General features: G+C 38.6%; 1 protein-coding gene across 1 annotated transcript in view; it reads right to left on the bottom strand.

The window, feature by feature from the left end:
• Positions 1-15,232, bottom strand: part of hdac4 (histone deacetylase 4) — a 115,983-nt gene extending 100,751 nt beyond the window's left edge. Inside the window, exons 1-2 of the mRNA XM_074694570.1 lie at positions 15,125-15,232; positions 1,824-2,073 (exon numbers count right to left, since the gene is read on the bottom strand). Of these exons, the coding sequence (XP_074550671.1) occupies positions 1,824-1,845 (22 nt within the window). The 5' untranslated portion in view covers positions 1,846-2,073; positions 15,125-15,232. The remainder of the gene's footprint in view (positions 1-1,823; positions 2,074-15,124) is intronic.
• Positions 15,233-15,465: the final 233 nt, after the last annotated feature.

The following is a 15,465-nucleotide window of genomic DNA, read 5'->3' as shown; positions in this document are numbered from 1 at the left end:
TGGGAAATGATGATCTGTCATAATTGGAAAAAAAGGTTTTGCAGAACTGCACAGGCAGGAGGGCGACAAGGGGAAAATGGACTGCTAACAGGAGGGCAAAGTGAGTAGTGAAAGCTCCATTCTTAATTCCAGAGATCCTCAAGGTGGAGAAAATTCTGGCAGGAGATGTTTTGGCTCGGTACCAAAGACCTTTCCATTGCCTTTTTTCAGTCTCTGAGTTGTGAATGGAAAATTTGGCTTCATAATGAATCATAAAAAAACTCTTTATCAAAAATGGGAACATGTTTCTGCCTCAACTGACATGTTTCAAGAAGAATTGTACTATTCCCAGTTAGATCAGCTTAGATGAGTTAAAAGTATTTTGTGATCCCAATTTAGACTGTTTTTCCATCGCTTTTTTGAAGTTTATTATTGGCCTTAGAAGCACAAGAAAGTCAGATGACAACTGTGTAACACCCTGTAAAATCACAAGCATATCTAAGAACTTGATGACTGTAAGAACTGTATGCCTTTTGGATATGTAAGAGACTTCAAAAGTCCTGTTTTAAAACCCACATAGAGCTGAGAATAGACAGTAATAAAATCACTGGGAAGGGAAAAGTAACAAAAGGAAATTCATTTCCCAATCCAAGGTTCCACTTGCATAACACAATGTACTACAGAAAGAAAAGAGAAGGAGAGAATAAAAGCAATCAGGATGACCTAAAACATCCTTTCTGACGCACACCCTTTTGGCTGAGGCTGCACCATGCCCTTACTCAAAGTTCAAAAGAAAAGAAAGTGATGCCAGTAACCCAGATTGTGCCACACAAGACCACAACACTGAACCAATGGTAGTGACATCATTCTGTTTAATAGGACCAAGACTAAACTAAAGCATGATGGGTAAAGAGGAACACAATTGGCCTTTTGTCCACAGTGATTTGCAGTTGAGGAAGAGGAAAAGGCAGATCTGCTTCATGGTAATGATATAAGAAAAGAGTCCAATCAGCCACATGGGGAGCTCTCATTGGTTAAGGTCAAGCACATCAGGGAATCATTTTTTTGCAAAAATTAACTGTGAAATATAATTTATGACCGGAAAATTATACCACATGTGAGGAGCTATTGAGTAAAATGATTCAATTTTGTACGTTTTTTCTGGACTTTTTTTTCTTTCCAGGTCTAGTTCTTTCTAAATTGTTAACTTGGCCCTCTGCTTCATGCCATTCTCCAGTCTCTCCTCCTTACATTTTCTTTCAAATATAGCTGAAAAGATATGCTTTAACTGCAACGAAAGAAATGCATCAAGAAGGTGCTGCAAGATTTTTTTCAGTGTCAGCTCAGTGATACTCAAACTGGCTTCAAAAGTTTGAAGAGTTCTAAAAAAAATCCAAAAGACATCAGCACAACAGGTCTTGTGAATTTTTCCATAGTGTGAAGGAAAAAAAATATCAACAAAGTCGAATCAAACTGCACCCAGAGCGAGGTTACACTTGTAGTTTTCTTTTGTTTATAGTGTTTTAAATATGAGTTAATGTGGTTCAGAGTGCTAGTTTAAAACTAACTTGTGAAATGGGCTCTACCTTTAAAAGAGCAGTCTCAGAACAAAAGCTGTAATAATTATCATCACATTAATTCATAAACTGAGAGACTATTGAGAGTACTGCATGCATAAATAAGGACTACCAAGGGCCTTGTTGTTTACCCACTCCTGCTCTATTTCATAACACATAGCACAACCATGAAGCACTGCTTAAACTGGCGCTGGAACACACTTTGATGCCCTAAAAACAGGACACATACATCAAAGTGTATGCTGAAGTGTTTGTTTTCCATCTTACCTGATCGAGTGTGAGAGCTCATCGTCGTGGTTGTCGTTGCCAAGCGGACTTGACCGAGGTGAGCAGCGAGGGTGTCAGTGCACCTCTATGGTGGCTGGAGAGACCACCATGTGCTTCCCAGCCAAGTCTCTGCTGCCAGGTGGAGGCGTCAGGCCGAGGAGGGACAGAGAGGAGTTGTTTCTTAGGGCTTCATCACTCTGAGCCACAGGTGGAGGCCTCAGTGGTGGATTCCTTCCAGCAAACAGTCAGGCTGTGAGAGGGGGGATGCAGAGAAAGATGGTTCAGTGTGCAAGGGGAGCTGAAACAAGAAGTTTGTCTCCTGATTAATTTTTATTTTTCAATGGTATTTTTTTAATAATAATAAGTTTACAAAAAAGTACTTTGAACTAATGGCCATCATGAAACTGTTTTCAGTAGACTTTTTATTCCTACCTCATCAATATTCACCTGTTATAAGATAAAAACACGGTGCTATGCCTCACCATCACCTTCAAAGAAACTGCTGAGTCATGATCACTTACTCTTTTTATGAGACTCTAAATGCCCATGAATGTACCCCACTCCAACTCAGTGGGCTTTTCATTGATGATAAATCACTCGAGTGAAATGTTACAAAAAGGCTTAGTGAAATAAACTCTAATGCTGCACTCGTTGGATGCCATATTGAGACGACTGTATGTGGTAAAAGGAAATGAATTTGTACAAGCACTTAGAGCACTTTTAAACTTCTCATGACGTCAACATCTTTACACAACATTCATACCGGGGTGGCAGAGGATGCTTTAGGGTCCCATCGGTTTCAACTTCCTCTATTTTTATAATACAGTCGTGAAAAAAACTATTAGACCAACCTTGTATTCTTCAATTTCTAGTTCATTTTAATACCACATTAAACAAGGTTAAAGGCATTTAACACAGAATAATTTTAAATGTAGGTCAACATTCTGGATCACATAAAAGAAAGTCATCAATTGAAGCAAATCAGATCATTCCCCGAAGTCTTTAGTCTATTTTTAAAAACATTAAAAACACCAGATCCCCCTGCAGGGGAATCCAGGCATAACTAAAACTCTTTAATACCATTTTACAGCAAAATCTGGAAACACAGAGCAAAGCCAAGTCTTGTGACAGGGTCTGAGAGTTTGAAACACTTTTTGCATCAAACAAACTACATAAATGTTAGGATGCCTTTTAAAATCATGGCAGAGCGATACTGTGGACAAAAAAAAGCTATTCAGCAGAGTCAGGCACACTTTTAATTAATGATTTTAATTGAACACTGTCACTCATTAAATATCTAATTTGATTAAATTAAACAAAATCACTGCTGCAAGAAGTTTTAAATTTGTGTCAGCTGTTAGCTTTGTGGTTACCAAGGTGAGACAAATGGTTACAGCCGATGACAACTATTGAGAGAATCAATGAAAATACAGAAAAATATACAAATAAAATCGAAGCAAAGCTCATAGAGACATCACTCAATCCTTCGTTCCACAGCCTGCTCAGTCAGCTGTTGCACTAAGTGTGATAATAAAAGGCTCTTCCCTGTAGCATAGCCTGTAATGAAATGCAAACAGAGGCTTCCTGGAGGCTCATACTGACATCAGAGTCCATAACAGACAAGCAGGGAGAAAACTTTTTATACTCTCTGGTGTGTCTGTGTGTTATGCAATCAAAACTGCAAGCAGTGTGTAAACATACACACACGCACAGGGAAACCTCTGGCAATTCAACCCTGACTGACAGAAGCTGAAACTCACCTCTGTCACATAACAGGTGTCAACAGAGCCGAACACAAACAAGTGGTAATGAGATCTGCTCTCAATCACTAGAAAATACCACAGAGGCCACAACAAAGCAAGGATGTGCTGCCTTCATGTCTTAAAATAAATACAAACACACACAATCACACACATAGTGTGTTTTTGTTTTTACTTTTAAAGCTGATGCTGTCAAATGAATAATTTCTGTGGAAAGATGGTGCAAGCTTCCAAAGAAAAAACTAATGGAAACACGTTCCTGCGATGATTGTGTCAGGTCTTACTTAACTTATCAGGAATTAGGGTGGAAGCAAAACAATCCCATGAGTAAATGGGGCCCAGCTTATTGGTTTGTATGGGTTGTGTAGAGATGAAAGGAATCATGTTGGAGGAATGTTAAGATAATTGAAGTTTTTTAATCTTGTAAAGAATTTACTCCAGCATTCACCTGATAATAACAATGCAAGAGTGCAAGCAGTGTAGCCTAAATTCCCCTGGGTATTAGCTCCAATAACAACACTTCGGGACTGGTCAATGTAAAGTACGCACTTATCTAATATCTTTAAATGACCTGTCTCCTATACACCATTGTGACCAATATTCCAATGAAAGGCAGCAAGAGGAACTTTTGGAAACTGAAACCTAGTGAAGTGTTTCTGTCTAATTTTCAGTGAAAAACAAGTTATTGGAATAAGTTAAAACCTGTTATATATATATATATATATATATATATATATATATATATATTTTTTTTTTTTTTTTTTTCTATTATTATATATATATATATATATATATATATATATATATATATATATATATATATATATATATATATAAAACAGGTTTTAACTTATTCCAATAACTTGTTTTTCACTGAAAATTAGACAGAAACACTTTTTTTTTTTTTAAGTACTGCAAATGGCGTAAAAAAAGTTGTTTCTTGTGTAAAGATGTTATTCTAAATTCAAGACACTTGACAAGCTATTTTTTCTGGTCCCATCGGCAGGTTTTCTGAAGCAATTCGTGTTTTTTTGTCTTCCTGGACTTGTCAGCTGAATGTGGCTCATATAACATCTAATAAGACATTTTTTTTAATACAAATCAGAAAAAAACGTTTGTATCCATCCAGATTTCCAGTCTACTGGCGCTAGTTTCCATGGAAAGACTCATTAGTTAATATTTACTGTGAAAAGGTGGGTGGTAAAATACCAGGTGAACAGGTCAAAAGGCTGTACCTCACAAATAACAAAGTAATCATTAGTTAAGTTTGACTAGCTCCCAGAATTGCTAGAGAGAAGTGCACAGCTGCAAAGAAATTGTGTGTTGTGGACACAGGAAAACAGTATAAACCTTGTTTCTTCCCTTTTGGGGAATCCCAAACAGAATGTGTCTAAAAACTGTATCATAAGTCACAACAGTGTTTTGGAGTGAAATCAGTTCAGGGCCTTGATGGCTGTGAAATTGGCAAATGCATGAACTGAATAATTGGAGATACAGTTGCTATCAGAAGCTATAGATTGAAAGGTATTGAGAGTTTTGATGTGATGAACTAAAAACTACATCACAGGCCATTTGTTGCTGCCCCGTTGTGGCTGCCTGTTGCAGCAGCTCTCTCTTCCTTGTCCAATTCTTGTGTTTTTTTCATCTGTTTTTCGTTATCTCTGCATTTGAAGTGGATCGTTACTTTGTATGTATTACTATTTTTGCTCTTGCATTTGTTTGGAGATCCTACATACAACAATGGCTGCATTGTTTACACGAGAAACCAGCTGATAGCAGTCTGTAGCATGTCAATACTAACTGAAGCAAGGCCTGATGATTTCCCACAAGGTGTAGAGAATGAGGTGAGGATGAAGTGCTGGTTCTCAGGTGTGAGCTAAGAAGTGACTTCATTGACCTGTCCTTCCATCCATCGCTATTAGGAACGTAAGATCTATCTCCACTGAGATGGACAAGCTAGCCATGCTAACCCAGCAACAGAGGGAATACCAGAGGGCAGAGTAGCATCATGCTATTCACAGACATGGCTAACAGAGCTACACTGTACATGAATGGCAAATTGGAAGAACTTCCCCTGCTGACAGACTGCTGAAGAAGCTCAGTCCTGTGGAGGTGAAGGCTGGCTGGCTGGAAGATGATGGACAAGCTGTCATCATCTATTTTCTTATGGACCTTTTTGCACTTTCTATACACTTTCTTACTTTTGTTTCTTGATTTTTGCTGTAACTCCTGTGTGGACAAATTAATTATTTTCTATTCTATTCTATTATTTTCTAAACCTTTCAAAACAATCTAAGCTTCTCAGTGTGTACATCCTCAGTACTTTCAGACCAGGAATTTGACCAATTGAAGAGTACTGGGGATATCCTCGGACCCATCCACCTAATTCTGACAGAGGAGCTTTCAGTATCTCAAGAATTCAGACTGTGCTTTCGCAGCTTGTCACAAACTGTCAGCCAGTAGCACTGAGGGTTAGTCTTCTCACCATCCCTCCCTGCCACACAAAAACAAACACACCTAATGTGACGTAGGGTGTCTGGTCCCTTCTTGACACCATCAACCTGTGATTTTTGGTACAAACCTAATCGGCTGTCTGCTGTGTTATGTTTTTTTATATTCCATTCAAATGATCGATGTTCCCTGCAATCTTAACTTTTCCTCAGTGACAGTATTACAGTGAATCTTTGTTCAGCATCTCAGGACCATAAAAAGTACCACCTGCCTCTTTCATGCCTCACATCTCATTTCCTGACACTTGAGATTGGATGAGATTTATTACTGTCGTGCAGCTCAGTTTGAACCTGGAATCGTTACTCGGTGCTTGACAGGGAAACAACTCTCAGGACCCCTTAATGGACTTCATTTCCCAAGCACTCCAAGCGCTGCCGGGAGTAATCACGCTGGCATAAAAATAACATGTGGTCAGGCAGCAAGCAGTAAACAACAATTAAGAGACCCCTTGCATAGCTCATGAAATGAATCATTGAAAATGCACTCGTGCCATAAAGACAGCTCCAGCCTCTCAGCTCTAATTCACTATGAATTATTCAGCTGGAGAGCGGGATTAGTCTATTCCAGTATACTGCTGATTGACATGTTCCTGATTTTCTTTGTAGTTGAACGGAATAGTTGAGTATTTACTGTGAGCATCAGTGAAAGGAAAAAAACCCAAAGAGAAATGATAGCACTACTTGCAGGCTGGGACAGAACACTGTGGTGTGTCTACACTCTGAGTTCAAATAAGGGCAACCTTCTCTAAACTCAGCATGACACAGCTACATGATGAGAGTAAAAGTAGGTGAGTCAGAGAAGAAAGGCAGAGGGTATTGAGTGAGCACAATCTCCTTATCTTATCATGAAAAGACCTACAGTAACCTGATGCTGTGCTGCTTGTTCATGTTAACAAGTGAACAGGGCCAGCGATGACCACAGGACGTTACATCAATCAGCTGTCAGCTCGACAGGGAAAAGACAAGGGGCGCCAAAAGGGAGGATCAATTTTCTTGATACAAGCTTGACAGTGTGGGCACACTTAAGCCTTTTCTCATTTTTCAGTTTAAACCTCCCTGATTTCTTTTCTTACCTCCTCTGTTTGTGCTTTGGTCTCTCCAACCTGCCAGCAAGAGGCAGAAGAGAGACACAAGAGCAGCTTTGACACACAAACTGCTGAGGTTTTCTGGATGACTTTAGGGAATTTTGAGTTGGATATTTCCAAAAAGCGCCTTTCACAAGGCATGTTCCAATGTGGCTTTTTTGATGGTTGTATACTTGTAAAATAGAAATTAAAACTATCTCACTGGTCTAGTGATAAGGAGACACTCAAAAGACAATGTCTTTAATATTCCAGCTCTTTGTCACTCTCCTCTTATATCCCCACCTCGACCTGTGACTGTAATCCTCCTCTCTTCTACCTTTTATTCTCTGCAGTTCAGGAATTAAAAACATCCTTCAAGCTGGTTTAATGACACTGAATACTGCATCACAGGCAGGACGGCAACAAAAAAAGAAAAATAGAGCAATGAAACAAGCAGGTTCAACCACCCGAAGGTCTTCTCTCTGATGAAAGATTTTTATGATCATCCCTACCCTATTTTTCTCTACATGTTTCTGCAGGGAGTGATGATGACTGAGAAAGAACTGTTACTTCACTTGAGTGGTACTGGAATGAAAATGTGGCAGAAACATACTTTTAAAATAAACCACTTTGTAAAACATTTGGAATAAATCACTGCAGGCTAAGTGCTCATTTTACATGACAAAGCTTTTTACAAACAGTTGGACATTTAAGGTCGACTATAGAAGGAGTGGTTACATGAGAATAGATCATTTTAACAGACTTGTTTCAAAAACATAAAGCCTCTGTCTTTGTCAGCTACGCAAGACACTGTTTACACAGCTGCTCTGTTAAATATCAATAAAGCTCTGCAGAGATATACAATGGAAACCGGCTGCAGGACACACAAGTAACATGCCTTTAAATCCCACTCCTCTGTAAATCTGCAGAAATAACTGACAAACTAACAACAGTAAGTAAAACACCTCATCCAATTAAAGTGTATGAAATTAAAGTGCATTATTGTGTTTCTAAAACTGACTGAACTTCAATGTATGTTTAAATTTTAGTACAAGGTAAAATGTTGGACCGAGCCATGTTTCTCCTGTTTGTTAGCATTCCTATGAAACCTGAGAAAACTTTGGGTTTTTGATGGTAATAAACAAAAATACTATTAAATACACAAATTATCTATTTATTTGTAGTTTTACCTTGAAGATTATGCTTAACCGGATTATTTTTTTGTTTGTTTGTTTTTGCAGAAGTTCCTCCCAGAACTCTCTGGCTGCAAAATTCTGTTTTCTCCAGCTCTGAATCTCACAGTGCCTCACCGGCAACTGGCACCAAGGCTTTCTGGTGTTAGTTGGAAGGTTCTTATGTTTTTTGGAAGTGTTCTTGTTATAAAACAACAAAAAACCAACAGCTTTCAGATACCCGACAACCACCGTCTGTCGCTTATATCACAGTGCAACCAGAAGCTAATGAAGATTATTGTAAAAATATATATATACAGTGGAGACAATAAGTATTTGATACACTGCAGATGTTGCAAGTTTTTCCAGTTAGAAAGAAGGAAGAAGTCTGTAATTCTTATCCCAGGTACAATCAACTATGAGAGAAAGGACAGAAAAAATGTCCAGAAAAGCACATTGTATGATTTTTTCATCAATTAATTTGCATTTGGTTGGACAGCTTTTCATGGCTTTAGTTGTTTCTTTTTCTTTCGAAGGGTAGATCCACTCAGCTTAAGATTTGGGCCATCTTGAAGTCCAGAAAGAAAAAGTCCCAATTGTGATCCACACAATACTATTTACGTTAATAGACAAACAAACACTTTTGTGTTGGTTCCCTGGCAACAAGAGGCCATTATTCTGAAACAAGTAAAAAGCAGGAAGTAGCTTCTTTCCGTGTATGGTGCCAAGTTCTGACAGTGACAAAGGCCCACTCAACTTCCCTTTCCTTAGTCCCATTATTTAAATGTCACTCTCAATCCAATGTTAGGTTGTAACTTTCTCTCAGTATCATGCAGCTATTATTAATCCAGGTCACAATCTGTCAACCATCAGCCACTTTGTCCTGAAAGGACTTCAACTTTTTTTTACAGAGACCACTCTTTTCCAGCCTTCTTGTTTGAGTTGTGACAATGTTTTGCATTGTGCCAGAGTCAGTAAATCGATTTCTTTCCCTTCACATGATTAGACCACTGTGGAAATGAATTACTTATGGAGCCAACACTGACGTCGGAGCCAAAGTAACATAGCAATGCCATATTAAAACAATCAAGAAAAATAAAGTCAGAGTTTAAACTCTTTGAACTTTAACCTCTGACAAGTGGTTCCTCTGATTTGGCCTTACAACTTTCCAATGTGAGACAATTTGTTCCAAACTTTTCCTGTGAAGCCTCACAAGAGCCAGGACATTGTTTGATCAGCACCAGCTAATCCAAAAACAAAACGATTATTTTTGCAGAGTGTCTGTGTGATCTTTGAATATCTTCAGTCAATAAATTTCAAAAATAAGGGATATCTTTTGTCTCTGATAACTGTGATCACAACCTTTCCCCAAAAACATTCATTTGAAACATCAATCACTGAAGCCAAGCTGAAATATTTTAGCAGTTTGTTATCCCTAGGGTTGGGTACAGAATTAGGTACTTTTATAGGTACTGACCAGATTCTATCTGTAGTATCAAGTAGCGACTAGCATCAACGGTACAGCACAGTACCATGTTTGGGTACCGAAACGCATCCCTGTGACTGTGAGAGAGTGGAAGAGTAAGCAATTGTCCATGCTAGACATGGACACAGCATTGCAAGGTTATATCCTGAAGAATAAGTACCGGGCATCGGTACTAAATCATTTCAAATGTATAAGGTACCCATCCTCAGACACCCTCAATAAAAAATCTAGTTTTATGCAGCATATTGATATTAGCTTCATTAAATTTCACATGCACATTAAAAATACCTTCTCTTCATTTTTTTCAATCCATGAAAAAATAAAAGAATTATAGTTTTTGGATAAGTAAAATTTCTTTGGAGGACTTAACTTGGCAGGGGGCAACTGTGGTCATTGATCTGACAGGGTGATATGATAAGACGGGGGTTGGGTGGCGAAAAGTTTGCACAATCCTGCTGGTTGAGTGTGCCTGTGCACCACAGGGTCCTGTCATCAAGCTCGTATTCAACACGGCAGTGCCATTAATAGACTCAATTAGTGACCATTAGCGTGACATCCACAACATGTCCACAAACAAGGATGTCTTTCCAAATTGCCAAGCCCTCCAACACTTGCTAACTGAGCTCTGGGACCTGGGATGAGTTCAAAGTCAGGACAAGGTCCAGCAAAGCACAAAGGAGCTAAAACGGGTGTATTATTGGAGCTGTGAGTTATAAGGGGCTGAATCTGGGAGAATGATTCGCAGCCATGAACTCATTGGGCGACCACAAGGATCAACACAAGGATTCATCAAGCTTCAAATCACATCAGTTGAGGCTGAGAGCCTCTGTATAGCTGCCCATTAAATGCTCTGTGTACTGCTTTGAATCTTCCTCTTGTCTACTTTTACTGCTTCTCTGTCCTCTGGCCAATATCCAGCTTCCTGTCTGTTATTAAGTTGCACAACAGCAAATCTAATGAGAAAGACAAAGTGAAAACTGATTTATCTCAACAACCATTGTTTCTTTGTTTACTTAATCCATGAGTTTAAAAAAAAAACTTGCAAAGGCATGTCCGAATATTTTTGGTAGGTTAGAAAATCTGCATTTGGCAGCAAAACAGATTCCTAAAACTTTTAATCAAAGTGTATCAGTGGATCCTGAAACATTGCGTGTAATGAAGTGATAACCAAATGAACAAGGACTGAGAACAAAGATGCAATAATATGCTGAACGCACTGTGTTGAAGGGAAGACCCTGCCAAGAAGCAAACCAATTTCTGCTGTGTGAACGCGTCTATGCGTTGCAGTGTCCCGTCACCTTATTTGTCCCCAAGCATTAATAGACCCCATTACTATCCATTAGCGTGACAACGTCCACAAAATGTCCACAAACAAGCAAGCCTTACTGATGCCAGCTTGTGCTGAATGATGAGGGGAAGCTGGAAAGTCAGGCCCGGGTCCTGACAAAGCACAATGCAACTGAGCTAAATGAGCTTATTAATGGGATTACAAGAGGCAAACTTAGAAACAAGAAAAAGAACAAAAGTATGACAACATATGAAAAAAGAAAATTGAGGAACAAGCAGACATATCTCTTCGACATATCTCTTCAGTGAGATATGTTCTTTTGAAAATTGAGTATCTTCAGCTTTTTTAAGTCTCTAGAAAATAAAAAGAGTTGGCCACTATTGTTACTATTGCTTAGTTATAATCAAACATGAATACATCGAACACCTGTAATGTACACACTTGGATGTGTTTTTGAGTCTTTTAATAGTCTGAGGATATCAGTGGTTCAATCATAGCTTAGAACTTATTCTCAACATTTTTTTTAATCTTTTATCAAAAAGGAGCAAAATTACAAGAACAACACATTTAAACAATCTCCATATTTGAATAAAACTTTAGTACTCTATTCAAATGTATGCCTTAGATAACCATTTGCACTTCCAAAAGCTACCAGAGTGGTTGTCATTAAAAACATCTACACATAAATATTTTTGGATGGTACAGAAAATAATAGGGATGCACTGATCCAGCTTTTGTGGTTCTGATACCGATACCTGGGCTTTGGTATCAATCGATACCGATCCGATACCAGTGTTGAATAATAACCTGCATGCCCTGCTCAGAATGTACACAAGTTCTTTTCAAATGAAAACTTTTATACCCTGTTGACTGGTTATGTAGCAAAAAACAAAGCAAGTGCATCAGAGGAACATTTCAAATCAAGTAGCAAATAGTGCTGGTACAAAAGAAAGGCATAGAGCTCCTTGCTTGGATCAGCATCATGGATCTCTTCCCACCAATACTGATCCAGCTTTGAGGGGCAACGGTACACCGATAACTGATTCCACCATTCGATGGTATTGATGCATCCCTAGAAAATAAGTCAAAAACTATTTAGCCCAACTTGCACTCCTAATTGACAAAGCAGTACTGAAATGTGTCACAGTCTGTGCCAAAGTGTTTGAGAACATTAAAAAGTTTTGTCTTAATAAAAAACCCTAACAGAATTGAATAATGAATGTCTGACTACATTAACCTCTGCAACAAAGAGAGCTGTGCACAGAGAGCAGAAATTAAACGAGGCGTCACACAAGAGAATTTTAATTGGTAAAACATAATGAAGTGGTAAAAGGTGAGTGCAGCGGCATGAATTTAACTGTGCGGCAAACACAAGTTAATGCTGCAGTGCAGGGAGAGGAAGAGAAAGTGGCTTCTATGGCAAACAGATGGCCACAAGTGAACTGATTATAATCATGACAAAGCAGACAGAAAATAGACTTCAAAGTGTCACTACTTTGTTTTTAATCCAATAATTACAATAATAATAATAATAATAATAACAATAATAATAATAATAACAGTTATTATTATTATCTATGATGTACGTCAGTTCAACAAGTGCATGCACACAAACATTTACAACTTCAATTTACTGCTTGTGCTTTTCTTGCGAGTAAAACTGCCTCTGAATGAATTAATGCCACCACATCTTTTAATGAATCTGTGATCACTGAAATGCAATCGGATTGTCAACTGTAAAGTTTTTAGATCATAACTAACATGAGTGTGATTTTAAGGTTTGGAAAAACAAACATTTTCATCCACTGATCAGTTGATTCTGACCACTGAAAGGTGGAGAAATGTGTCGCAACCCATGCTGACCCCAGTCCACCACCAAAAGCAAAACAAACTGATCAATAACAGATCAACATCCACAAAACAACTCACAAGGAATACCTAATGTACCATATTTCTCTTATGAGTATTCCTCCTGTGTGACCTGTGAGTCTATAAGTTAGTTCAAGCATTACATTCCTGACCCCAAAATATAGTGCCAGCTAAATTTTAAAATCAACCGTTTTTTAGATACAAACTCAAACTTTAACTGAGCGGCCACAGCGGCCAGATTCAACAACATCAAATTTCTGAACCTCTAAGGTTGAAGAGCCTCCCTCCAACGACACCACAGAGAGTCATTCATAATTATCGCACATTAACACTGACTCATTGATCTCCAGTTATAACTCTTTGTTACTGCAGACAAAACCAGCAGTTAAAGGGGTACAATTGCACCGTGTTAAAACATCTGATTGCACGAGTAAATGTTAAGATGAAAAGAAGAAATGAGAGAAAGAAAAACTTTATTGCTTCAATCAAAGCTTTTAAAACCAGTCATTTTTCAAGGGATGCATGCTGAGACAATTTCTTTAGAGGAGTGCAGTGACCTTGCGCATGTGGAGCCTGGAGTTTATAAGTGTGCAGCAGCAGTCCTCCAGAGCTTGTAAAGCTGAGGGAATAGTTTCCGCTGTTGAAGGCTCAAAGGAGTCTGAGCAGAGCAGAGGCTGAGTCCAGCTAATGTTACCCTGAAGCTAGATTCCTATTTGAGAGTTGTGGAGAATAAGAGACATTTGGAGGAGACATATTCTGAGTTTTTGGCTTGATAATAACTGGTTGATTGAGATACTATAGTTTTTTCCCACCAGAACCCATTGAACCAGGTCTTAAAACCACTACAGGTTTGATAAATGTGGATTAAATTGATCCTTGTTGTGCAGTGAGGAAAAGTGACAGCGCTTTAGTTTCGGAAGTGTTTCCAGGCTTTTTTTTAAAACCTTACTGAGTAAAGTTGCCTCAGTAACAAAACAGCCAGATCATTTTTCAAAATTATGATTTTAACATATTTTTTGTTTGCTTTTTTGTTTAAAACTTGTAGCAAAAAGCATCTGCTCAAATGAACCAAACTGTTAATGTGTAAATGTAGGCCAATCTTTCTTCTTTCCTAGATAGTGGGTGTTTTGATATCCAAGACTATAGAAAAGATTAAAAACATAATGTGGCTCTGAAACGGGTTTGAAATAAGGTGTAAGTGCTGGAAAATCCTAAAAATCATTCCATAAGTTGTAATAAATAACTCATTTTAATGAATCTGGCTTCCACATCATTTGCTGTCCTGACAACGAACTGAAAACCTATTTCATGGTCGTCCTGCTGCTGCTCTCTTGTGTTTACACTTCATGAAGACACAAGTTTACACCCAAAGCTGTGGGAGCGGCGGTTCAACCTCAGCAAAAACCTCCACCATACAACTGCTGCCTTCTCCTAACACACACATACACACACTCCAACCACTGCTGAAGAAGCTGGACTCAAACCCTGTTAGTAGTAGAAATGTAGGCTATGTAGAATTAAGCATTATTACAAGACAGCTTCACTGTACCAACACAGTTCCTCGAAACGTATGACGTAAATAACAGGGAAACAAACAACAGTTACTTGGCGACACATTTCCCCACAACATCTGGTAACTCTTTGCACCAACCTCACATTGTAAAGGAAAACATTGAGGAAATGTCACATACGGCACATAGGTCGAATCAGAGCGTGAAGTTTGGACATGAAAAATAAAAACAGAAACCAACGCGATCTACAAAACTCAATCAGTTGTTAAGACAGAGCGTTACAGTCAAAATACTAAACAAGAAAAGAAAAAAAACGAGAAAGTGCAACTTGTATCGAGCAGCCAAAGCGGCGGTTCAACAATGTTGCACAACACCTAAAGTTGCCTTATTGTATCACCCCACACAGTTAACACTAAATAACAAAACACATATTGCGCAATACCTAACGCTGTCTTTACTTTCAATATAACACGACACAGACTCAGAGAAGAAGTCAAGTGTTGCGGAGTAAAGCAAAGCAGTTTAACTTCGAGGAGGAAAAGAACATAAACCTGCTGAATAGTAAACAAACTTTTAGGTTGTGCTCACGAGTTTCAGCCAAAAGAAATGTGTGTTGCATAAAGATGGTAAAGAACTAGTACCTTTTTAAGCTCCTGAATGGATTGCTATCTCCGAGTGTCCTCGAGCATCCACAGAGCAGGGTTTTAGGACCCGTCGGTACTGTAAAAATCATTGAGCCAACAGCTTCGCCATACTGAATAAATCACGTGTTTGGCGACCTCCACGTAGGAGGCGGGGTCCGCCTGCAGGACAGAGTGAGTGACAGCCGGGGGGAAATCAGATTATGTCATTGTGAGTGGATGAATAAAAAACAGCTTTCCAAAAGTAGACAATAGATTTAAAAAAGTATTTATGACAGCTGGTTTTGCTCTTTACCTCGAGGTACGCTGCAGGTAACGCTGAGCTTTAGAAATGTTTGCCA

Source organism: Halichoeres trimaculatus, unplaced genomic scaffold, assembly GCF_033239565.1.
Source record: "Halichoeres trimaculatus isolate MK-OKI-2021-1 unplaced genomic scaffold, fHalTri1.1 fHalTri1_scaffold_19, whole genome shotgun sequence".
Lineage (NCBI taxonomy): Eukaryota > Metazoa > Chordata > Actinopteri > Labriformes > Labridae > Halichoeres > Halichoeres trimaculatus.
This window is presented reverse-complemented; position numbering and strand designations above follow the sequence as displayed.